This window comes from Conger conger, chromosome 2 (assembly GCF_963514075.1).
Source record: "Conger conger chromosome 2, fConCon1.1, whole genome shotgun sequence".
Lineage (NCBI taxonomy): Eukaryota > Metazoa > Chordata > Actinopteri > Anguilliformes > Congridae > Conger > Conger conger.
In genome coordinates, this window is record NC_083761.1 from 48,700,757 (window position 1) to 48,728,046 (window position 27,290).

Consider the following 27,290-nt stretch of genomic DNA (forward strand, 5'->3'; position numbering starts at 1 on the left):
CAAAAGGAAAACAAAAAGCACATTTTAAAATGACTACTTCATATATTTAATGAAAAAAGTTAGCAAACAAAAACAAATAGAGAAGTCTGCAGTTCTTCGGATGGTCTTCTGGGATCTTTTGTGACTCCAGAAATTATGGCAGGCTGGCCACTCGGGGGAAGATTCATTATTGTTCCCAGTGTTCTCCATTGGAGATGATGGCTCTCACTGTGGTTAGGTCCCAGAGCCTTAGGAATAGCTTTGGAGGGGCCTAGTCATAGTCTTTTCTTGAACCCAATAGAAATGCTGTGGCAATGCTGACCTGAAATATTATGGCCAGGACCTTAACAAGCAGTTAATGCTTGAAAACTAAAGCAGTTCTGCAAATAAACTCTTTCACAGCGACGTGAAAAAGTGATATCAAATTATAGGAAGATTGCCATTACTGTGGCTACTGTGGGTGGTGCAAACAGCTATTAAGTTTAAGGGGACAATTACTTTTTTGTCTCAAGATCTTACACCGTTCAGTGTGCCAAATATGCAATAATAGAGGACATCAGGAAGGGGGCAAACACTTTTTCACGGCACTGTAGTGTTTTCAGTGTGTATGGTTATGTAGTGGTTCCCCGTGGTGGGACTCTACCTGCCAGGATGGCCTTGTGTGCCTGGAACTCCTGCCCGGCCACGCAGAGGGAGCAGTCCGTGAAGCGCGAGTTCTCCCACAGCCCGCCAAGCTCGTCCGCCAGCCGGCAGTCCGGCACCTTCACCATGTTCATGGTGTTCTGGCCCGAGATATTCACAGAGTCCTGCACCACGCTCACCTGCAACGCATGAACGGGCCAAATCATTCACTCACTCCACATATCAGTTCAATCATTCACCCATTCAGTCCCAATCCCAACATGAAGTGGCTCCAGCCAAATCTCAACGGGGTTTGGGGCTTTGGTTGAGAAAATTTAGAAAGTTGAGAATTTTGTTGGGTTTTTACAGGGGCTCAAAACAATAGTATAGCAGTCATTTTGATTGGCTGAAAAGATTGAGTGCGCCATATGGCACTCTTGGGATCTTACTGTATTCGCGCTTGAGTACCATATGGTACTCTTGGGACTGAAAGAGTTAAAGAAAATTAAACACCCCAGTTGTCTAATTGCAGAAAACTTTTTTATACAAAACATTTGCCAGTAATGTGAATGTTTAGTCACCAAACCACACACTATACTGGTGACACTAAACCTTTTCATGTTTCCCCAAAAGAAAACTTCAGGCATTTGGCTCAGTCTACATAGTGTAGGCTGCCCCTCTCCGCATACCTTCTTGCGTAGAGGAAACCCCTAATCAGTGGTGGGTGACTGCCTGACAGCCACTGTGTAGACGGGATTGCACTCTTTGTCTCTGTGACACATACTGCTTTCTCTACTGAAACAGAGGAGGACAACTGTGACAACAGACTTCAAGAGCCTTCTGCTGTGCCAAAGAAACTTCTGAGGAATGCCTGCAATTTCCTTCCAGCTTTGTAAAACAGAGAGACGAAAGAGAGAGAGAGGGAGACAATCCCTTTCATTGTCTGCAAGTGACGAGGAGTTCCTTCATCTGTCCGCGTGACGGGAGAGAGGAGAAAAGCAAAAGGGAGGGAGAGAGAAGAAGGTGGGCGGAAAGATAAGAAAACGCCAACGCGGCCCTGACCTCGAGTGGAAAAAGGGTTTGGGGCTCCCCGACACAGATGGAAGAGTGCTGCAGGGACTGTGGTCGGCTGCGGGTTCACCTCCCCTTTACATCGCCAATGTAATTGTCCTCAATTCTCCATAACGTGGGCAGCAGCTGCTTACGTGCTGCAACCAAGTCTCCCAGCAGAGCTGTCGGGAGATGGGTCAAGCTCCATTCCTCACTACGGCGGGTACAGTGGGGGGTCCCTCAGCCCTGACGCGCATCTGCCTGAGCAGTAAAGGCCAGAGAGCAGCGGTTTCCACGCAGCCGGGAACGTCAGGGATCGAGGGACCGGGCGACTGAAGCAAGCTGTTACGGACGGGCGTATTTTCCACACAGTGAAGACGTGAAGTGAAGTTAGACGGCCATCGGTTTTGGCGCTTGACCCTCCTTTCCTCCTCGTGGTTAGCAGGGGCGGTGTGAATTTAAAGCCCTCTTTTCTAACTCAGGACGAGCGGCGTACCGGAACATTCCATCGCCCACCCCATTTCACAGTCCGGAAGCCATGCGCCAAGCGGACGGTGATCTTTACGGAAGACTGGGAGGGACGCGGGAGGGAGGGGCGGCGGGGACTCGGGGCGCGCCGCTGTCGGTCCGCGAGTGTGTCGCTGGCATTATTACCGCAATCTGTTTATTCGGGGCTGGTTTGATTTGATTAGTTTAGGAGCGCGCGTGTCCCTGGCAGTCTCCGCAAGGCCGACTCCGCCACCTGTTCCGGCCGGCACCAGCCGCGCTCATTCATCTCCATTCATCTCACCCCAGGACCGCGCATATGCTGAGAAAATCTCCCACTCCGCGTGCCAGAGCGCCTCTTAGCCGGAGCAGCTTTCCTCGCCGAGCGCTAAGAGCCTAATGACTACGGGAAAGTCTGAGGCACAGAGCGGCCGTGGACAGCTGCGGGAGCCGGGAAGGACCGGGCTCGGATCGAACCGCAGGACTGAGGTTGCCAGATGGTCTCATGGAGACACGAGTCTGCCTACATCGGGTCACGAGGGGTCAGTGTGCGAGCGCATTCCTTGTAGCTTCGAGGCCGCCTTGCTGCAGAATTTGCATGGCAGTTCCTTTTTGACATTTGACAGTAAAATATGACTTCCTTGCACTTTTGAAGTGTTTCGCATATTTTAGGCACATAGCGGTACTTCACGTCGGGTAAAATGCGAAAAGTGATCAAAATGTGCATTTTAAAAAAACACACTCTGGGGCAAGATACCACTAATTTGTTCCGGTGGAAATCGCAGCAGTCTTCAACAATACGATAAGCAATTGAAATGCGCATTAAAAATCGACACACTGGAGCAAGACACTCCACAGCCAAGGCCAGGATATGAGCACCAAAAGCAATGTGCAAAAGCAATCTTTCAGCTGGAAAACCGGAGTCTGCCATGAAAATTCAACAAAATAAATGAATAAACTCAGCTTGCCCGTGACACAGAACAGACTCATTTGTAAAAGGAAGTATTCTCATTACATTGAAATTAAAGAAAAAACTTGATTAAATTGTGACTCAGTATGGAGCACAATGTTGAGTAACATAATGAACACCCATTCAGGCGGCTTCAGTCAGAAAGCGAGAAGATGAGCTCTCCAGGGCAAAGGCAGGGAGGTTCCTCCCATGTTGGGCCTAGGCGTTTGAAGCTCTGGTTGGTCTTAGGTACAGGAAAGAGACACTATCACTGCTCTCGATGCCGTTCCTCATTTCCTGCAGTGACATTGCAAACCAAAGAGCCCTTTGTTCAAACTGACTCATTTCTTCCATTCACCTCCAGAAACCAAATCTAAAACTACAAGGCCCCAAAATAACTAGTTCTCTTATTTCTGCTCTCTCACCCTGCTCTGTCGTCTGAACAACCAACACAAGTTTTCAACACAAGCCTGTGTCTCCTCTGAGTAGAAGCTAGACTCAGTGAAGCATACAGGCAAGGCGTACATTACATTAACTCTCTGGTATTTTCCAGAAATGAGGACCGTTCACCATCACACATTCGCCCTCCTTCTGTGAAGCACAGAATATGAGTAATTTAAACCTAAACTAACAAGTATTTTTCAGGGTGGAAGCTGAGAAAAAGGACCAGGCAGCAGGGAAGTATTGTAACCTTAGTCCTAGCCTGGTGGCCAGACCCTTTGCCATAGCTTGCCAGCTAACACTGAGGCACTCTTGGGATTTTATGGTAGTTAGGATGGCACTATTGGGACTGAAAGGGTTAATATTTTATTGGTAAGGACTAATCAGATATAATTTGTACTTCCTCTTTCCTACTGCATTGTTAGTCTTCCACAAGAGTATGCATTTGTTCTTAAGTCTTAACTAAATGCATGATCTGATTACTGCTGTATGCTAGGGTCAACTAATTAAAGCAGCCTCAAACCAATGACATTTACACAACTTCATTTTTAAATTTCCACATTGGGTTTATGTTAGCTAATTAAATAGTGCTCTTTAATAAGAATGAAGGGAAGAAGACCATAAGGTGCCTCCATGTCCTCGCTGTAGCCTGCAGAGTGCGTAACCCAGAACGGAACAATCCGGAACAATCTCTATGCCGCACTACGGCGGTATTCAAGCGTCTTTGACAGCGCTCGAAATCCACGCAAACGGAAGTCGCCAGACTCTTACATAACCGGACGGAAACCGAGGCTGAGGCATGGGAGCGCGCGCACCAGACCCCGTCGTATTAATCACGCTCCAGGGGACGCATGCCTGAAAGCTGACACTGAGGGCAGACAGGAGCGATCGGTCTCCATCCTTCCACAGGAATTAATCACTCACTCATTAGCAGCTGGGATAACCACACTGTCGCCTCCGTTCAACGCAAGGGAGCGGGGTGTGGTGGTGGGGGGGGGGGGGAGGGAGAGAAGGATGTGGGGATACAGGATAAAGAGAAGAGGAGCCACTGAAGGAGAAGTAGACGAGCGTGCTGGTGAGAGGGGACGATCGGCTGGCTCTCTCTGGCGAGCGAGGTGGCACGACGAGGACGCAGGAGTCTGCCTGCCCTCCAGCTACCCCAGAGCGGCAGAGACATTAAAGACATCTAATGCTTGCTTACGTCTGTCACGCAACATTATGAAAACGAGCAAACCACAGTCAGCTTTACAAATAAACCAATGAATGAACACCGTGCCACGAAATGTAGCCAGGTACAAAGTGTAAAGTTCCAGCTAATTGTTGTTCCAAACTGATTGTCTACTGGAACAGGCTGAAAGCAGTGTGTGTGTGAAAAGAATGCCTTATGTACCACAGGCTTGGAAAGAGAAAAACACCCTGAGACCAAATTTATAACCTTCATTTAGTTAAGTTCATCATACCCACTGCATTGGCAAGGTACCGGGCCAAAGGTTCCCTGTTTGCTGGCTCAGTACAGCTCATGGTCAGACCTTAATGGAATAATAATGACCTTTACCAGTGCTGTGCTTTGTACGGACCTCCTGGCAAGCGGGTCAAAGTTATGATTTAATCCCATTAAATACGTGCAGTACAACATAAGAGGATCCTAATAGAATGGTAATGCCGCATAATAATACTGGAACATGAATTATTCATGTACGCGACTAGGCATCAATCATTTTCACTCTTATTTTTTCATCAAGATATTTATCAATTTTCCACACGTGATGATGCATGAAAGAGCACAAAAATAATAATTAAATAAAAAGTTCATTAAGTCCCAGAAAAATCTCCCCGCCTACCCATCCCCCCCGCCCTCTCCTTGCCGCACTCATTTTTCCAATAATTTCAGGCCGGGTGAGTTTTTCAATCAGCCCTAAACATGCTCACGTCCGCTCTACCGGGGGCTGTTTTAATAGATCCGTGATCTTTTAACTCCTAGTCTGGCCTGCCGCAGAACTCATCACCAGCTTTTTATAATGCATGACTCTCCATCCGGCAAGCGTGAGCGGAACCACAAAGTAAACATCGCTTCGGCACTCCCGCTCTCTCTGTTCTTTCTCCATTCCCTGAGATTGAATTAAACCCATATTTCCGACACCCACCCCTCATGCACGCACACGCACGCACGCACACGCACGTGCACACGCAGGCACACGCACGCACGCACACGCACACGTGCACACGCACGCACGCACGCACGCACGCAAGCACGCGCACACGCAGGCACGCAGGCACACGCAAGCACGCACACGCATGCACGCACGCACACACATGCACACGCGCACGCACACACATGCACAGCCACACAGGGGCTGGAGCGTGCGCATACAGACTGATACAATTAACCCAGATGTGGGGAGCTGCTGAGAAACTCACAGGCCGGGACTGGATTGGGGGATTGGGTATTCTGGGGCAAGAGACTTGGGGAACTGTATATTTCAAAAATGGCCTAATGTTGCAGCTCGGCCATAGAGAACAGGGCACAGGCTGCTGATGCAATGCTGGTGACCAGTGGGGACAGTCTGACTGACTTTGGGCCCTGCAGCTCCAGAGTGGCGTTGTTTGTGTTGCCCTCTGGATCACTCCCCAAAGTTCCAGTTCTATTTAATGCAAACAAGCGGTTGTTTTAAATGGTGTGCAGGGTCATGTATGTTATCGTATGCCCTGTATTATGTCTGTCTGGAAGGTTTATTTTCACGACTGAAAGCATTGCAAGAACCCACTGTTGACAAACATAAGAATTCACTTCATTAGTTTTCAAAAATGGCCAATGGACAGCGCTTCTGAGAATGCTGATGAAACGAATCCAGCACAGAAAGAATCGATACAGTTTTCTAATTTCACATTCCTCGCAGAACGTTTTTCAACTTGATTGGCCATCTCCAGGCAGCAGTGAGGCTGTCTATATCTCATCCATCTCTTCATGTGTTACCGTTTGAGTTATAGACTTCACAGAATACATGGCGGCTTTTATTTCCTTGGCTGCAGTTTGGCTGTTTATTCTGATAATTAATTACAGTTTTAAGCAAAGAGCATCTTCTATCCCTTTATCTGAGCATGTTCTTGACTAAACATTACAGATATTTGTTTTCCTAGTAGATTGCCATTTGCTTCTGTGTTTAGTGAACAATTTATTTTATTTTATTTATTTTAATTTGACCGTAAGGTTTCCTTCAAATAATGATGATAATTTAAGCGGGGCAGTACACGCATGCTAAACATTGCTCTCTTGATTTTGGTTAAGATGACATGAGGGTTTTAGATGGGAAATTAAATAATCTATTGTGCACCACTCAGCTCTACAGTTGGAGCCAGGAGGATAGAAGGCTGCACCAACAATAGATCACACCTCACCATAATGTTTGAAGCAAGCAAGCTAAGACATTACATTTTAAATTACAGTCATTTGGCAGACACTCTTATCCAGAGCGACGTACATTAAAGTGCAAAACATGGGGACCAGGGACAAGCGATCATGGAGCCCAAGAGTGAGCTACGGTTCCAAGCGCTAGAGCGAACGGAGATAAAAACGTGAACCCTTGTAGATTAATCAGATGAACTGGCCAAGTAGAAACACAGTTTTTTCAACTATAACTCCAAGAATAGCAAGATATTTAGACATAAGTATGATAAATACATCATAAGAAATGTACAGCTAATTAGAAATTACAGGGCAATAGGGGGGAGACTGGCTAAAACCGTCCTCACCAACGCATTGATGTCCGCCTGGATCGAGCTGTAAAGAACAGAGGAGCCTTCACCACACTTTTCGCCCCCCCTCCCCTCCCCGAGGTGGCACATTTGGAGAGAAGGTTCCAGAAAGCTGTGCTTGTGTTAATGGCATTAGCCTGGCCTGGCTGTGGGGCCCAGAAAGGAGCCAGCACTCATATACTGTTCTGAGGTAGGGAAGCTTATCTTAACCAACATCTCCCTCTCCTTCCCTCTCCCTCTCTCCCTCTCTCGCCAGTCAGAGTGGCACGGTGCCAGGGTGTGGGGGGGGAAGCAAACGAGGAGCAGCTGCAGCAGCCTCCGAAAGGGGCACACGGCATATGGCACTTCCCTGTAAAGGATGGCTGCTGTCATGAGCAAAGTGCTTAAAAAGAAAGAGAAAAAGAGAAACAGTAAAAAAGAAAAAAGCTGAACATCAGCAAAGAGCTAATTCATTCCACAGGAGCAGAGTCTCCCTGCTGGGCACCACACGTGGAGAGGGTGGGGTGAGAGCGGGAGAGGGAGAGCAAGAGAGACGTGTAGGGAGAAAGGGAGGAGAAAAACGAGGAGACCGGGCACTGTGAAGTTAGGAAATTATGCCGTTTTTCATGTTTCTGTTTCTCCACATCATGCTACTCACACCGATACAAATGCAGTGTAACGTCGGCACTTTGGAAACAAATTTGCCAATAACGACCGACCGAACAGGGCGGAGAGGGCCTTTATGAAAGAACTGAGCGTTGGAAGGCTTGAAAACAAACCACATTCTGTTAGATCTTCACTGAGCAACAAGAGAAAAAAAAAAAAAAAAAAAAAAAAAACTTTTCATCCATCCCTCCACTTACTCCCCCTCCTCCACCGCTTACTTTGTCTTCAGGAAGTTTTTTTTTTCCACCTCCTTCTCTTTTGAACATGCCATCTAGTAATGACAGCCAGTGCAGTGCCTTTAATGGGAACCATCTCCTCATTAAATACCGCCAGGTGTCTGGGGGCTCCGGGAGAGAGAGAGGCGAGCTTGTTCGCCCGCTTTCTACATGACACGCCGCCAGCTCCCCAGAGACACTTTTAAGTAACTAATACCGCTCAGTGTTAAAGCAAAGACAGGCTTTAAAATGGCCAACGATGCGGGGATTCGTTTGGCATCAGTCATACACACTTCCATATCGAACATTCAGACTTATTCCCAGGTGATGAAACGGCTGCATTTAGGCAAATGTTAGGCTCCATCTTGGGCAAAACCGCCTTATCTTGTTGATCCACTTGAGGTTTGATGATGTCGCTTGGCAAGAAAGCCAGCAGAAAGACGTCGGTAGGTCATAACAGAATTGATCGTGTCTAGCTGGTGGCAGAACTACATGCATGACAGCCGCATTTGTTTCAATTAAATAATTTATCGCTGCAGTTAAAGTGAAATGCTGCCAGAGACAGCTAGTCTATGAAATTTTGATTTCCAGTTCCAGCGTCATAGCATTTGGTTCAGAAAGCACAGTTTACAACACATTCTGCTTGGGCAGATCCACTTTAGCCAGCTCTTGCTTCAAAGATTTGAGATCTAGAAATAATCTTTTATCTAGAAAATATCAAAATAAAAACGGCATTCTAATTAAAACAAAGGCTCCACTATTTTACAGATACAAAAATGTCTCCAGTAGCCCTTCCTGAAAAGATCATCCAGCTTTACAACAAAAGGAACAGCTGAAAACTGTTGACTGAAAATCCGATCCTAGCCAGGATGAGTACTGAAGTGAATTAACACGTCTCGTCGGCCTGTGTTTTTTTTCTGTGAAGGCCAGGCTGGACTGTCTGAAAATAATCAGCAGTCCAACAGCGTCTGTGCCACCGCGAGTGAGCGAGCACAACGAGACTGAAATTAAATTGTTGCTATGAGCAGTACGGTCAGAAAAGCCATCGCTTCTCAGAGACGGGCAAATACAGCGGAAGGCGTGGGCCCGTCGTCCACGACCGCACCACCAGTCTGGCGCTGACTCAACTGACAAACATCATCGTCCCACCACGTGCCCACTGCTCTCCTTCCTATCCCGTTCACAGAAGCAGGCCCTGTTTGGAAGCACTTTAGACAAACTTCTACGTGGCTTTACCCATGCCGGAAAACTTTTAGACATTTCCCTACCATACCCACAGGGTTAATTAGAATTGTATTAAGCAGCCACCACACACTTTTAAAACATTTATGGATGCATGCATAACAGGGAAAGATTAGCATATCCAGAGTTTAACCTACACTGGTTTGCTTCTGAAAAGTGCTACAGTAGCTGTACTGAATGCTTTTTTTGCCATGTCTATTTCAAAGTAAAGGCATCCACCTCAGATCTCCTGCTAAATACAGCTTCTGGCTTCGATTCCCAGAGACTGGAATGGTTTCTGAATAAATAACAATGTCGCAGCCAGCAGGTTAAAAAGATGGAACCTGGGCTCAAGGTTCATCTTGTTTCACATTTATCAAAGCTAAGAAATTGATTGTAAAACCTCTCGCTCACTCTCCCTCTCCCTCCCTGTGAAAGCAACAACAGCACAATCACTTAAGCAACATTTCTACAGGGTTTGTCAACACAGCCCACACAGCAGGAAGTCCTGCGGACTCTCTCAGGTACAATGGCAGTGACATCATAGTACAACTCTCGACAGCATCAGCTGGTTATAAAAAAAATAATGTCTTTTTGGGGGAGGAAAACCTTGATAGATTCAGAAACTTTTCATTTCATGCTTCCTTGGCAAACATTGACCTCCTGTCTGGTTTATAAGGCGATTTACAAAACGTACAGTTTATTATTTTTCTGTCTGCGTATAGCACCTGTAGTTCCGTCACGATTGGGAGCCTACCTCACAGAACAGGGTCAGTTTGTCGTCAGGGAGCAGTCCGTTGGCCTCATCCAGCAGGAAATCCCGGCGGATGAACTTCTTGAAGCCCCAATCTTTGCCCTGGACAAAGCGGTAGGCCCTCTGGCTCTCTGCACACACAGAAAGGGAAGAAGACATCAGAACAGCCATCATCTTACCACTCCAGCTCATACTTTAATGACTCCTGACAGCCAGTCAGCATGCTCAAGGTTGCATTAAAGAAATACTAGGTATTAAGTTTTTAATCATACCAGCTACAAATGATTTCCTGTTTTATCAGATTCCAGTAAGACCCACATATTAATAACACTGTTCCCATCAGAGAGATTAAACTTAAAAATTCTGACCTCACCGGACTCGTCACCTTTAACACCAGAGGTGCTGTAGCTACAATTTAACACATTAGACAAAGTCAGTGTACCCTCTAGTGTGCATGTGGAGGCCTACATTTATATATTTAAACAGTTTGACACTTTAATGTTCAAAGCAACTTGCAGTCTTGCACCCCCGTTTATATTTTAACATGAAGCTTGTCATACCGTAACCTTCAAAGGCAGTTTTGAACAACAGAATGGAATGGGGGGAAAAAAACAGCTATAGTGAGCAAAATAAAAATTATTACTGATGAATTATTAGCAGTGTAGAAGGGCAGAACACCCTGAGAGTGAGGAATTATGAGGACGTATGAAACTGATGCCAGAAGCCGTCAAACAGCAGTGAAATTATGCGTATGTGCTGCAACTGCTTTGTGGCTTAGGGTGCATATCAGGACGTGTCGGACATCTTAATGTGCGAATCTGAGGGGCTAAACGGATGGGCCCGAGGCAAGACGTGTCAAGAGGAGCTAGGCCTGGCAGTCTGAGGACAGACTGGATCCGGACCTGCAACCAACCACCCCGGCTACCATCGAGCACAGAGCAGCAAGATGAAGCAAACGGGGCCGTAGCTGTCGAACCGCACAACCCAAACTTGCAAGCCCGCGGCTCTCAGTCGCTGCAGCGGATGAAAGGCGTTGTCTGCCGTGCGAGGGAAGGTCGGCATCTGTGGAGCGCTCGCCTCCCTCTGGCACACGGCTCCAAAGGCGAGCGGGCGTGGCCCGCTAACCGCAGGCTCCGTCATCCGCTCTCACTCAAATTACAGCTCTTTTGCTCTTAGCATCCTGCGCGCCTCTCACGGCTGTTTGCACTGATAAAAGCTCTATACCTCAGCTGTGTCATAAGGGCTCAAAAAGGGGGGAAGTAATTAAGTGTCGCGCGGGGGGGGGGGGGGCTTCATTGAAAACCTGTAGGAGTGACACAGCGCCGTTCCGTGTTGCATCGCGCCATGCCATCTCCACTCCAGTGCTGAATGGGTAAGATTCCTCTGCAAGGGGCGAGAGATATTTTAACCTAACCGAAGAGAATCAATTACCAATTAAAGACGTCTCGCATTTTCCGTGCTTTGAGACCAAACTGCACAACTGATGCAGGGCTTTTTCTGAAATTAGTGAAGATAGGAATATGCGAGCATGGAACAGGAATATAGGGAATAGGCGAATCCGGTTTGTCGGTTTTTGATATAGACAGCCCCAGAATTATTTGTAACCCTCATAAGAATTAAGAAAAAGTCTGCATATGATAAACACAGATAATAGTCGATATGTCATGCTCAAGCATATTGGTATATTATATACTTTTATTTCCATACATTTCCTCATGCTTTTTATCAAGTAATCTAATTATTTGTGTTCAGGAAATTCATTATTGGCATCTCTCACAATAATTTTAAATCAAATCAAACAAAGTGAAACTATCAGTAGAATTTTAGTTGAATAATAATAGCAGTCTAAAGGAACTCTGGTGTCATTCCATCACTTCCAGTTTCAGTATAAAAATAAGGTAACAAACATACAAAATCCCTTTGTCATCCATCAGCATGGGAAAAACAACAGACACATGGTAATTGACCATCCCAAGTCTGGTAATGGGTACAAATAAAAACACATAAGGAAAAAAAGTCAAATGTAAATGGAATTGTTGCAAACTTGCCAGGAAGAGGATGCAAGTGCATGTTGATGCCATGGATGGCGAGGAAGATAACGAGGGAGGCAATAAAGAACCGAAGGATCACGGTTCAAGAATTGCACAGATTGGTTGCATCTTGGGGTCACCAAGTAAACTGTCTCAAAAAGAACCATACACCACCACCCTCCATACCATCAAATTCTTCAGAAGGATGACACAAAGAAAACTGTGTGTGAGATTTAATTTCACATTCTTTTGTTGCACTAGAAAGAAAAAAAAATAATAATAATTGTCACAAGAGCAATTTCATTGTAACTGGCAGAGATGTACATTTGAAGAGACAGGAATTGACACGGACACGCAAGCCAGGCTGGAATAGAGGATTAAATAAAAATCAGCCCCATGTTCAATTGAAAGCATGCTAACATGCCAAATTCTCTGAACACTTGACTTTGAACTCTTACAGGGAACAAACAGCACACCTGTCACCAAAGGAGAGCGAGTCTGTTTTTTTTATCCTCCCCCCATTTCAATCAGCAGAATAAATGAATTCATGCTCCCACAGCCAGGCAGCGGATGGGGGAGGTGGTGGTGGTGGGTTTGAGTGCGGAGGTGGTGTAGACTGTTTAATTCCAGTTGTATGGCCTTTCGCCCCACTCCAGCACTCCGCAGCCACCTCGTTCCGCTCCGTGCATTTGTTGCCACCGCCACCCGCCCGCATTGTTAACCGATTTGTCCGACATCAAAGCTCCCTTCTCCCCTCCCCGTATGCCTATTGTTATTGCTTTTTCCTATAAGTGTAAGTTCATAGTTCTCCGTGGGCGAACGCGCGTGACACTGCGGACTTAGGCAGCTAAATCCCTGTGAAATTGAACACTTTTATAAACGACATGCCCAGGCACTGCCGGCCGGGCGACCACCAGCGAGACGAAAGAGGAGCCCCGTTTTTCAGGGATGAAGGCGGGTGTCGCGGGAAGCTCGCGCGGCCGGTGGGGCTTGGTTCCCAGGCGAGCCGGCGAAGAGCCAGCAAAGTGAGGCGAGAGGCGGCGGCCATTTGGTGCATTGCCGGTGCTCGAAACGAGCCTGCCGTCTCTCTTGGACCAGCTCTCCAGCCCTGCCGCAGCTGGGCTTTCGCTCTCTCGACCGTGCCCGACCGCTCTCAACAACCTCGGCTACGATTTCACCACCCGCATTCTACATCCCCGACAATGTAACTGGGTTATGGGACCATCCTCTGAAGCAAGGAGCGTGTCGTAAACCATTTAAATATTCAACTATGTAAAAGTATCGTATCAGAAATATAATTTACAAAAGCTTTCTTTTCGTATAGACCTGTCAAATTTTGTGCAAGGTCTCAAAATAGAACATAATGTCCTAGATTAACAGCCTCACTCCCACACCATGAAATACAGACAAAACAAATGCAGAAATGAGACTAGACAAAAAGAACAGCACGAAACTTAAAAGTTGAAGAATAAAGGAACAAAATAAAATCCACTGACTTAAAGCAAGATCTTAATCACTGCAGGCCAAAAACTTGTACAACCAACCAGACTTTTAAACGGCTGCATCCCGTCACGCTGAACAATTTATGAGTGTGATCCCTTGCTTTCATAAGCTCAGTGACGAACTGGCAATTAACCTAAAGACTGAATAGCTATTGTTGCAATGACAAGTGCTAGACCAATTAAGGAAAAATAACTTGCTGAGCAGATATCCAGGACTATAATACATATACTCATGTATAAATACAGCCCAGGAAAAAGGTGTTGATGGTTACATTCACACATTCAAACAATAATATGCAAGTAAGTTTATCACTAGACACTGCAGGCCACCTCATAAACCTCCAAACCCTCACCCCCACACCCACCCAAAGAACAACACATGACAAGACATGTTTGCTGTCAATGCATCAAATGGATGGACCAATCGGAACATCTTTGTGAACTCGAGATAGTAAACAACATTCTAGGAAAATCCACTTTTGCTATTCGTTTTCTATACATAACATGGCTCTCGGGTTATGCGATCTGGCATAAATGATGCAATGCTTTGACCAATGCTTTATCTGCATGTCTGGAGCAATTCCGACTGAAAAACACATACAGTGAGCTCCATAAGTCTTGGGACAAAGACATTTTTCCTTGATTTGGCACTACTACTTTTGTCATCAAAAGAGTGCAGGTATAAGTGAGGTTAAAATGCAGATGATCAGCTTTTATTAATTAAGGAGTATTTTTGCACATTTTGGTTTCACCATGTTGAAAACACATTTTGTACATAGTACACAACATAGTTGTAGATCGGGGATCTAGTTTTAGATGGTCCCGAAGGTCCTTGGGACATTTGAATCTTCTGCGAAACGCATCAGGAGAAATAACTGAACAAATGAACACAAAAATAATAAGAAATTGGTGAAAAAGGTCACATGCTTCACGTAAACCCTCAAAGTGCCTATTGTCTACAAGCCTACACTTTTCCACAAACTACCCAAAGTAAATCAAGTCTTAAGTAAACATACAAATGCATCACACTCCTTATCCATTCTTTACCTGCAGGTGAAGCAGCCAAAACCTTTGGGGTAAGAGTAATTGCATTTTTATTTGGTGGCTTTACCTCCAAACAAGAAGAGAAGGGACTGCAGGCAGGGTAGACTGTGAAAGGACTTTTTACAACTTTCTTTCTGGACTGAATTTATCCAAGCCTGACCATGACAATGATTTGGCAATTAATAATTTTCCGTTCATAACCTGTGAATCTGTAACGATAGATAACAGGGATTCATAAATGAGGAAAACAAATAACGAAGATGTTCACCTCTCCTCCAATCAGCAGCTGTGAGCAAACTGCAGTCTGCAGCTTACCGAACAGTCGTTGACATTCAGTAAGTGGAATGTGTTGGTAAATACACTTCATTTGCAGCTCTCTAAAAGGTTGCAAGCACACTTCTCAGTGCTGGGTACTTTCTTGTTGAGATATTGCGCACAAAGCTACAAATGCGAGGGCCTTCAAATTAATTGAATTTTAGTACGAACTGCACAAAACCTTTCTTAATCACATTATATTCATTTATCATGAGGACATTTGTTGTGTCAGTGAACTCATTCAGTGCATCCATCCTCCCAGCTTTTCCTCTCAACTGCAACACAAAGCCGGCGACACAAAGGGAAAAGGCAGGTCTGTGTGGCGGCTGCCCTTTGGCAGGTTCCTGGGACGCTTTTAACAGCCGGTTACGCACTCACGACCATAAAGGCCTGCTCGCCGAGCCGGGGTCCTGGCCTCGCGGGCAGTCTGCGGGAGCAGAGAGTCCCAGAGCAGCGCGCGGCGAGTCCGACAGGCTCCGCTAGGTGTCCTGTAGCTCCCCGAGCTAGCACCCAGACCTGGAGGAGAAGCTCTGCCCTGCTGGGGACCTCTCCGTCGCCCAGCACACCGCCAACATTTACAGTCACGCTGCAGGGACGAGCAGAACAGAGGTAGCGGAGCAAAGACCCCCCCCCACGCGCGCTCCGTGACCTTGGACGATTTCCCAACAGTGGGTGAGAGATGCGGAGGGGTTTAGAGGTGAACGAACAGGGAAGACGGGGCGGAAGGGGGCAGAAACCAAGGTTTCTGAAACCAAGGCAAAAACTTTAATGACGCAGCTTTTCAAGGAGGAATGAAGGTACCCAAGCAGGCTAATGCTGCTCTACGCTGTGGCAGGAGAGCAGAGACGACACGCCTGTAGCAACACCTGCAAAAACTGTGGGTGCTAGGATTCTGTTCAACTCAGTTACAGGGGAAAGGTGAACTGGAAAACAAAGCAATGTCAAAAACAAAGTACCTCGAATATTTCGATCTCATTCATTTATATCTTTAAAAATAAACCTGGAATGCTGAAATACAAGATGGAGGCCAAATTCAGATGAGGTTATTTGCAGCAATTACACTGTCAAAGAGAGCCCAATGCTTATCCTTGGAGCTTCCTAGGACGAGTCTTGCATACGGCCAACGAGGAAAGTGGGGCGTCAATCATGCTGGGTGAGAGCCGAACCATCTATCAGCTGCCCATCAGCCCCAGTCTCTGATAGTAAGTCAGTTGGGTTACTGATGTGACTAGTTTAATTAGACAGCCATCTAGTCAAAACAGCAGTGCGCCTTTGTGAGACACTGATTATATCTGTCAGTGGCTTCCCCCAATAGTCGCTCTGCATTACAATGTCAATCAGTCAATGTCACGTTGTAGATCAGTGCAAATCTGTCAATGATGCTAAGTGGGGCTGTTCTTAAAGGGGGTAAAGCAGTGCTTGTGTAGGCGGTTTAATAGCTGACTATCGTATCTCGTTTGTCAGGCTCATAACCTAGAGGACTATGGGCCTGAGAAGGTAGAAAATCTGATCGAAGATAAATCAACCCAACGTCTATGGATTTGCTTCTTTAATAAATCAATGGGGAACTCCCTCAGTAGGGAGTTCCTCAGTGTCCTGGCTAAAATTCCCAACCTGGCTCTTTCAACCTGCCACCTATTCATCCCCGGATTCAATTGTCAAATACCGTGTCCTCTCCCTAGCCACTTCAGCTAGTGCGTGGTGAGACCTCTGGCACAAAATGGCCGCCGCGCATCACCCAGGTGGGTGCTACACATTGGTAGCGGCTGAGGCGAGTTTCCCCTGTAAAGCGCTTTGAATGTCTAGAAAAGCACTACATAAATGCAATGCGCCATCTATCTAATGCTGATTCGCTTCCAATGAATCAATACCTTGTGTACAGTGGGTAGAGGTCCGTGGATTCCCCGATTGAAGAACCCCATATATAGTTTCAAGTGTGGGGAGTGTTATGTACCAGGGTACAGGCCCAGGGGAGAGGTGAAATGAGACCAGGCTTAATGCCGGCAGCAATCAGATTGCATGATTGCTTGTGGAACCAGTTTCATAAACTCACAAACTAATTTCCCTTCGCAGATGCTCGAGAGGGAGAAAGAGCGTCAGGGGTCAAGACTAATAGGGGGCAGGCTTCCCGTCATTTCACCCTTTCATTAAAGCTATATTATATAGGGATATTTGTCTAATTCAATCTTAATGACATTATGTTCTTATTATCCCCGCCATGTTTCAACTGAGACCATGTAAGTCACATAACTTGGGGGTTTTAGCCCCGCACACAAATTCCCCGTTGGGCGATACGCATTCATCACAACCCAGCGACGCCTTCAAAGGCGTAAATGAAATATTAGTGATATTATGATGACGTGACACTGCTGCCGAACCCCTTTCAGTATGATCCCGTTTGAGAATGAAGTGAGCTTTCTGTTTTCATCAAACGCACTTATGTTTGATCCGCAAGCACGACAGCGCAATCACTTATTCAAACAGTTTAAAAGCACAGGAGAGAATGGGGAGCAGTCATTCATGTGAGGATGTCGCATCAATACCGTGAGACTCTCTTAGGCCATAAAAACCCTTTTATACATTTAATGTTAGATGGGATTCATAACCGTTTGAGTATGAATAATTCTCGAGACACCCATTGCTGTAGACGTCACTATTCATTTCATGTGGGGCTCTGCTGTAGACCACACAGAAAAACCTCCGCTCAGTGACAAGGACCTGAAACTGCAATATGCTCTTTTGGCAAATACAATACAAAGAACATGGCCAGCTCATCATCCTAAAGAAACCTCCGTCACACAACCAAAGTGTGAGCCTCAGCCAAGGGGTCCTAAGAATGTTCTGGTAGTTGAGGTGAGCCAAGGTCCATGGAAGAGGCAATACAAATAATGTTATGCTATTATTATTATTGTTGTTGTTGATTATTGTTATTATTGTCATATTATTATTATGTATTCATATTGTAAATTCTTATGAGTAGCATTAGTATTATTTATTCTTATTATTTATTGTTATAAGCATTATTTATTCATATTGTTTCATGATATTGTTTATTGTAATTAGTATTGTTATTTATTCTTATTCTTCTTATTACTATTATAGCACTATTTTGCATTGCGTGTCTGAAATCCAAACAATCTATCGTCTCTCACCGTTCTCCATCTGAACCTGAGAACCATCTGTCGGTATCACTGCAGAGTCAGTGTGGGCTTTTCCATCACATGACAAGAATGATACAAAGATACTTCACCACAGCACCTGAATAACTCTCCGTTTAGTGCCACCACGGCAACAAAGGTTTCATATATTTCTCTGAGCAGCTAAAAATAACAAATCAGTCATAGAGACATTCACTGTACAGGCTCCAGGCCAACTGCCAATGTTTAGGTTACATATACAATCTTCATGGGACAAATATAAAAATTTACATCATCAATTACATAACCTCATCGGATATTCAGTGAAATGGAAAGCTTTTACTTGATAATAGTCTTCACAGACACCCCGTCTTGTTTTCCATCATTGTCCTATTAAGGTTTGCCACACTGTCACATACAGACAGCCATGTACCGAGAACACTGCCTAACCTGCCTTTTCTCCGACATGGAACCCTCCATTTAGATAAATGCTTATGAAAATCAATACAGGGAGCTGTTGGAGCTGTCAGGAGGGAGAAAGAGAAAAAAGAAAAGAAAAAAAGCTTGGATCGGCAGTGGCGTTTTTAAGCCAGGGTCTCGAAGGAAGAATTACAAATGGCTCTCCTTAGAGAACGGAGATGTGAACGGCCGAGGAGAAGAAACGACGTGCCGGGGCGACCGAGGCTGGGGTGCAGAGGCGCGGCGCTCGTGTTCGTGAATCCATCTCCATTACCGAGCGGGACCCGCGCTCCCTCCCCCCGGCCTCCACCACTCCCACTTCAGAGGAACAGCCCCCGGCGCATGAATCCGGGCCCGTGTAAACAGGCCGCTGAGCTATGGGCTAACTCACTATGGGCTAACTGGTAAACGGAGCGGCTCGTAAAACGCACAGCGGAGAGCGGGTACGCCGCTGAAACCCTCAGGCCGCCGTAACGCCCTTTGCGCCACGCTCCCCCCCCCCCTCTCGCCCCGGGAGAACCGTCGCGGAGGCCATTTCTACAACAGCTCAATCTGGTCCCGAAGACCTCGTTGTCACGCTGGCCCGCGAGGAAGACCTCCAAGGACCGCGGCTGAACAATGATAGATTGCGCTCGCATTTGAAGAGAGAGTCGGGGGGGGGGCAAGGCAAGACCCCCCACCAAAGTAATTCCGCTCCTAACACTAGCAGCAGCCCAAGTTGATCCCCCAGGGGGAGGCCGGATCAAGAGAAAAGTGCTGCTATATTAACCTCCTGGCTGGCTCGCCAGAAGAGCTTTACTGCTGATAAGGGTCCCATCCCCTCCATATTCCGCAGGTGGGAATCGCACGAGTCATTACTCTGACATTCGGACGCAAACCAGGCGCTCGGCACAAAACGCACCTGCTCTAATGCGGCGGGCAGAGCATTCGTAGAAAAAAATGTGTTCGGGGTTCGTTCTGGTCTTTCAGGCGCAGATTCAATCTGAAACGTGACCCCCATACCCACGACAGCACAATGACACAGCAAAAAGAAACCTGACCCACAAATGTCTGACCCACAATTCTCCAAAGGGTTAAGTCCAGTTGATCTGATGCTCTGGTTTCAGCTCACAGATGGGTGGTGAGATTAGGGAAAGATTGGAACAGATTGACCGCTGTACTGGTAAAATGAAATGGTGTCTACTGAATTATGAAGGATTCCAAGTTTAACATGGTTAACTGGATCAATATAAAACGGTGCGCACGCGCGCACGCGCGCACGCACGCACGCACGCACGCACGCACGCAGACTCAGCAGGGAGCTTCCTTGTCTGGTTCCACCCCTGAGAAATCCTACTAAGCTGCCACATTTACAATTCTTCTTATGCTTAGTCATCCAAGAATGGGAGAGAAAAAAAAAAAATCCAGTTTAAAAATAAATATTTGGAAATCCATTCTCCACTCACCAGCCATGTGAGCTATTGCATCTGGGAAATATGTCAACAGAGACACATGAACAGTGACAGCTGAACACACCTGCTGATTTTGGGTGCAAAGGAAGAAAACTATCAATCCACCTCACCCGCATCTCGAGCACCGTGAGGCCAACCAGGCTTTCAATGACACCCACTGTTCCATATCTCCATTTTGCGTTCTTTTACCGTGACGGCAGCTATTCATAAGCAATACTGCAGTTACACTTACTGCATCACCAGGAGAAAAGCGCAGAATAGACTGGATTCAACCAATCTTCATGAAGATTTTCAAATGATACATGGCAGTTTATTGCTTTCCTTCTTTAAAACAGAAACTCTGAGACTGACCAGTTAACAAAACACACTATGAAACTATAAGTGCGTAGCATATGCACCTGTGGCTTATTCAAGCTCTTTAGTATTGTATTGTAGCTATTATCTTTAATCAAATAATAAAGCTATCAAATAATAAAGCAGGAGAATACTGTCAAATACATACAATTAAGGCAAATAAGGCAAAAACTTACATTAAAGATAGTAACAACAATACTTGTGAAAGCCACTTAAATAAGACCATATAAGGGAAGTATTTGACTCCAAGCAACACAGGATTAGACTTTTTCAAATTGGTGAATTTTCACATGGCTTCTAAAAGTACAGATATTTCTGAGCAACCTCCATTACTGATATCTTGGCGATTCTAATGCTCATCCTCCCTAGAATTATTAAATCTATTATTATTTTTGTTTTGGTCAGTAAAAATGAAGAATATTTGCCATTTTTTCCTGAAATTAAAACAAAGGTTCATCCACTACTAAGATTTCCCTCCAACCGGTCTCACTTGCCACGATGGATGCACAGAGCATTTTCCTGGGCAGGATACCTACAGCAATATGGAGCAAATAAACAAATACGAAGGTGCTAATGACGGCCATCTGCTTGCCGTTAGTGTGTGCAGGGCTATCAATCAATGCATAGAAATGCCTAGAAAAGCACATTGTCTTGCAGATCTGCATCCCTTCAGCAGTTAGTGTTTAGCACAGATACACAAAATCTAATTGGCGAGAAGCTGAAATCGTCCAAAATATCTTAAACAGTTTCATATGTTACGCAGCAGTCCGTTTCCCTCCCTACACAATCTTCCCTGAAATGGCCGTAATAGATGCATTTCAACACCCCTGAATATAAGAAAGGAAAGTTTCCACATATCCAATACCCCCACAGGGTGCTGGAGAAATAACCAGCTGTATCATGAACAAAAGCCATCTCCAGCGCACAGAAATGTAATTCCAGACCAGGCTCCCTTCTCTCAACCTTAAACCAATTAAAACGGGTTAGAAATGGAAGCATGTGGGCTTTCAATCCCTCAAAAAGAGCCCAATATGACTTGTAAGAGTTGCTTTTAATTAAAACTGAAATTGCCTACTATGCTTTTAATTAAATATTGGGAAAATGGATCAGTCCCACTGAGACTGCGCACCCATATGGCCACCGGCAAAGCTCACACACACAGATGAGGGAGAAGCAGGAGGTAATTTGACCCAAACAGAGGCAGGGCCCGTGCCTTTGCCCGCCTAGTCCGGAAAAGTCCGTCAGCAGATGGACAAGTCAGCTCTGCTGTTCGACAACACGCTTGTAGTTATGATAGTCATTCCTGTTTGGATGGCAAACCTCCAAAACCGTATCACTTAATTTCATTTTAAGCGGTAATAACAAGCACTTAATCATATTCAATGTAAAAATCCCCTTGCCTACTCGGACTCAAAAGGCATAATTTATTATGATTGGACATTTAAAACTGGGGCAAGTAAAATATTAATGGCGAAAAAGCCACACAGTGCCAGAAATACTTCTAACACAGCCGGAGGGGGGAGAAAAACCTTTTGTTTACCTTCAGAATTTGTGAGACGGTACATCTATGCCTAGATTGATGAACATGAGAACTTTATTTATGCGTACAAAGAGGCTCATACTGATGGCAGAAATGAATGGTGCCAGCAAGGTGAACTCACCCATGGCTTTGGTCTCCTCCCCTTTGGCATTGAGGATGGAGAACTTGAACTTGGCACGGACCTCTGCCTTGGGACAGCTGACCAGAAGCAAGTAGAGCGACAGGTAGTCTTTGCTTTCTTCATCCAGGCCTTTGGGGTTGACTCGCAGACACCTGCATGAGCGCACAGGCATCAGCTCTGATGGCTGAATTCATGTGAGGCCGTTCTAAACGCATACAAGCACTTAACTTCTGAAACATTGTAAATTTGACACCAGCAAAGGCAGAAAAGGCAATATGTTCATTGGAATCTAATATTAGTTTAAATCTCTGCCGGGCAAAAAGCATGAACATGTTTCTCTTCTCCTATTAAAGGAAGTATGAGTAATAGATGCAGCTGTCTGAACGGACACCTGGATGGCAAGTTTTAAAGCCAGCAAAGGTCAAATAGTGACTCTGAATTTACTGGTCTCTTAAAAATAGCATACCATTTCCCCCATTCTCACCATTTGAGCTTGTCATTGGCTCCCGAAGAGAAGGTAGAGCTCTTGATGACTTCGCCCATCTCCTCCCGGCAGAAGCTGAAGTTGTTGATGGTCCACATGTAGGAGAACTTCACCACTTTGATCTGAGGGGGAACGCGCAGGGGCACGGTGAAGGGGAGAAGAGGGAGGAATATTGTGCAAAAAATAGGCAACAAAACAAAACTAACACAAATAGAAAGTACACGGTCATTCATCCCAAGCTTCAAATCCACACATCAAAAGTGCCTTTCATCTCAATAAATACTGCCAAAACAAGAGAGAATGAAATTAAAGACCGAAACTAAAAAAAATGGACAAATATCGCAAGAGCCAAGCAGGACAGGGCATAAAACAAATCCGGGAATATCAAGGAGTCCCATCAGAGGGACGTAAATAAAATAAAAAATTTAATTAATGTGAGGGGAGAAGACAAACTACGCGGGAGGTGACAGCGTTTACGTGTTTAAACCCAACATTTAATCTCCATCAGACAGACGCGCATGAAAAGTCACTTTGTCTCTGCCACTCCCCTGCTCTCTCAATTCGGTACGTGTGTCTGATAAACCATGCGTGCACCTTGGCAATATGGTGACAACTCTGGTGCTTTCGAGCACTGCGACGTGCACAGTTTTTCACGAAAACTCATTAGGTGAGCGAGATTAGTTTGTTTTCATTAGAGAAAAAGGTGATATACAGAATATTCGATTTGAATATGAATTTTGGTGGGTGACATCGTGCATTAAAAGCAGAAGCCACCTTTAGTAGCAGACGGAAATTACCCAATGATTAGGCCCAGTTTAGTTTTTCAAGAAAATGTCTAGGATGGAAAAGCATTCACAGCTCTTCTGATGAATGCAGGCTTGGCAGTTTATATAAAGAATATTGCAATATTATTTGTCATTATCATTATTATTTGGCTGCATTATCACCATTAGTCGCATATCTGTCAAGTTTTCCTTCTGAATAAATGAGGCAAAACCTTCAGATGAAATTTTGTTCAAGAGAAAGGTCCTTTGCTTATTTAAAAATGCCTGAGCTTAATACCGGCTTTCCGCTCACACATCTAAGCTTGTTACATGACAGACATACACACTTGTCCTTCACTCTCACGGTCTCCAGACTCACACTCACACTCACACTCACACTACTTCTCAGCACAGATCCACGTCAAAATAATGCACTCACAAACACTCAAAAATACATACCATCTTTATCCAAGTGTAGCAATCATTAGCACATGCACATGTCCCTCCATTGGAACAGCAAGGTCAATTTCTTTGTTTTTGCTATACACTGAAGACAATTGAGTTTGAAGTCAAAAGATGGACATGAATTTCAGATATTATTTCCTGGTTTTTTCTAGATTTGGTAAACAAGTTAGAACATATCACCTTTTGTATTAGACCACCACATTTTCAGGTGAGAAAAAGTATTGGAACAAGTGACTAACAGGTTTCTTTTTGCCCAGATGTGTCCTATTAAATAGACTGTTTAAACAAATAGTTCTGTCTATTCTTGGTTTTAGCCTTGGGTTTTTCCTGTGAAGACTGCATTTGTGTTAGAAAAGATTAACCAACATGAAGACCAGAGAGCAGTCCATGGAAGAAAAACATGCCATTTTGAAGCTTAGAAAAAGCTTAAATCGATCAGAGCCACTGCACAAGCATTGGGGATAGCTTGTGTAACAACTTGGAATGTCCTGAAAAAGAAAGAAACTGCCGGTGTACTGAGCAACAGACATTGAACAGGTCAAGCAAGGAAAACAACAGCAGTTGATGAAAGAATTGTGAGAGCTGTGAAGAAAAACCCCAAAGCATCACAAACAATCTCCACAGGGTAGGGGTGAAACTACTAGATGGAAACTACTCATCAGTACTAAGAATCGGAAGACGAGATTACAATTGTGAAAAAAAAAGTACAGAGATGAGCCACGAAAGTTCTGGAACAAAGTTTTATGGACTGATGAAACCAAGATTAACCTCTACCAAAGTGATGGAAAGGCCAAAGTCTAGCGAAAGAAGGTATCTGCTCACAATCCAAAACATACAAGCTCATCTGTGAAGCACGGGGGAGGAAGTGTCATGGCTTGGGCTTGCATGGCTGCTTCTGGAGTGGGCTCACTAATCTCTATTGATGATGTAACTCATGATGGTAGCAGCAGGATGAATTGCCTCTGCCTTACAGAGAAATGCATCCAGACTAATTGGGAGGAACTTCATTATGCAGTGAGACAATGACCCAAGACACACTGCCAACACAACAAAGGACTTCATTACAGAAAAAAGGTTTTAGACTGGCCAAGTCAATCGCCAGACCTTAACCCAATTGAGCATGCATTTCACCTGAAGAGGAGATAAAACGGAAAACACCCCCGAAACAAACAACTGAAAGAGGCTGCTGTAAAAGCATTACAAAAGAAGAATGCAACAGTTCGGTGAGGTCAATGGGTCGCAGGCTTTATGCAGTTATTGCAAGCAAGGGATATGCTACCAGATATTAAATTGGGTGGTCTGATACTAAAGGTGCTATGTTCTAAGTAGTTTAACGCATCTAGCATCTAGGAAATAATAAGCACACGCGCACACACACGCTCACACCCTAACACACACTCACACGCTCACACACACACACGCTCACACACACACACGCTCACACGCTCACACACACACACGCTCACACACACACACGCTCACACACACACACGCTCACACACACACACGCTCACACACACGCTCACACAGACACACACACGCTCACACAGACACAGACACACACACGCTCACACAGACACACACGCTCACACAGACAGACACGCTCACACACGCTCACACACGCTCACACACGCTCACACACGCTCACACACGCGCACACACGCGCACACACGCGCACACACGCGCACACACACGCGCGCACACACACGCGCGCACACACACGCGCGCACACACACGCGCGCACACACACGCGCGCACACACACACACGCTCACACACACACGCTCACACACACACGCTCACACACACACGCTCACACACACACGCTCACACACACGCGCTCACACACACGCTCACACACACACGCGCACACGCGCACGCACGCACACGCACGCACACGCACACGCACACGCACGCACACGCACGCACACGCACGCACACGCACGCGCACGCACACGCACGCACACGCACACACACGCACACACACGCACACACACGCACACACACACAGTCCTTACCTGAGTGTAACACCAGCTCTCAGCCACAGGCCCGCTTGACATTTCCGCGGGGGGAGGAGGACTTGGTACTCTTGACATCGCCAGCTTTGACGGCAGGAGTGTGCGGCCAGAGCACCGAAGTCCAGGGGAGGAAAAATCACAAAAACGCCTCTGAACCGCCGGCCCAGAGAGAAGAACAGGGATTCAGGGAAAAAGACGCGGCAGCAGTCTTCCTCCTGGAAGAAACGGAAACTAAGCTCACCCTGGGTCTTCAAAGCTACAAACCATCACTTTCAAATTGACAAAAAAAACTGTCTACGCATTCACAAGTGTGGCAACCCACTGCCCATACTAGGGGGACAAAAACAGATGTATTTGTCAGTCCGAAGTGTCAGTTGAGAGCCCAGTGGGACAGGTGGTGCGCGTACAGACCTAGGCTCACGCACACGCATGTTCATGTTCTCAAATGTGAGAGAGGAAAAAGGAGTAAAGATATGGAAACATGGCTATTGAGCATGCACGTTTGTTTTAGAAGCACCTCCAAACACAAAGCTAGCCATCATTAGAATGTTCATTCTAATGCTTGTCATTAGCGTTCCCTTACATTTTCCTGACACATTTCCACATCTACAGTGAAAGAGTGTGGCACACAACGTTCCCATGGATTGCAGCCCAGAGCCTGCGACTTGAACAAATTGTCCCTGAAATCTTTGGGACAGTGGCGGATCGAAGGCCAAGATGCCTGCGGATCAATAGCAACCACAATACAATTAAGCCTGAAAATGAACTGCAGATAAACAAGAGGCCTCAGTTTTGAGTCGGGTGCTAAAAAACAAGAATCTAGTTTAGCAGTCTCGCCATGCTTGTCCGTCCCTGTTCCACTCAGACCTCATCTCACCAGTGCTGTGATGGAGTGGGTGACCATCTGGCAAGAGGAATGATAGCTTTTACAAAAGGGAAAATCTACGTCCTGATGAAGGTGCACTTTTCAACACAACTCTCGCCACAGGCATGCCAGGCAATCCTTCAGAAGCAAACAAATTAACTGAAATGCCATGCCCTATTCATTTTCTTTTGACGAAGCGGTAATCTTGTTGAAGAGACCTGAATTAAAATTGAAGCAGTAAAACTGATAGCTGAAACTGCTGTGCGTATAAATTGCTGTGCGTATAAAACCCGTCTTCGACCGTTACTGTTTTCGGTAATTTGGTAAAGCACAGGACTAGAACGTGCCACAGGAAATGCGTGTCCCTCTGAGAAAGTAAAAGGTACTGACAAAATACAAGCATCTAGGGTGACAAAAACATTGTGGCACCAAAGATATTTAAGATAATATAATACTTTTATTTTTATTGATTGTCTCTTGTAGTTCAGGTTTTAGCTTGCTTGAATATACTGTACGGTTCTTGAGATAAGACTCATGTCCCCTAATAGAGATAAAAATGATTAGCTAGGTCTTGAGAGGACATACAGGCAAGATATATTTTACATGCAAGACTATAAGCCTCTAGAAA

The 27,290-nt window shown here is 45.5% G+C and overlaps 1 protein-coding gene across 3 annotated transcripts in view; it reads right to left on the bottom strand.

Annotated features, from left to right (window-relative positions):
* spop (speckle type BTB/POZ protein) overlaps positions 1 to 27,290 on the bottom strand; it is a 98,891-nt gene that overhangs the window by 16,408 nt on the left and 55,193 nt on the right. For all 3 annotated transcript variants that reach the window (XM_061232457.1, XM_061232458.1, XM_061232459.1), the window contains 5 exons: positions 25,798 to 26,012; positions 22,552 to 22,673; positions 22,068 to 22,219; positions 10,118 to 10,245; positions 623 to 800 (listed from right to left, as the gene is read on the bottom strand). In XM_061232457.1, the coding sequence (XP_061088441.1) occupies positions 623 to 800; positions 10,118 to 10,245; positions 22,068 to 22,219; positions 22,552 to 22,673; positions 25,798 to 25,875 (658 nt within the window). In that variant the 5' untranslated portion in view covers positions 25,876 to 26,012. The remainder of the gene's footprint in view (positions 1 to 622; positions 801 to 10,117; positions 10,246 to 22,067; positions 22,220 to 22,551; positions 22,674 to 25,797; positions 26,013 to 27,290) is intronic.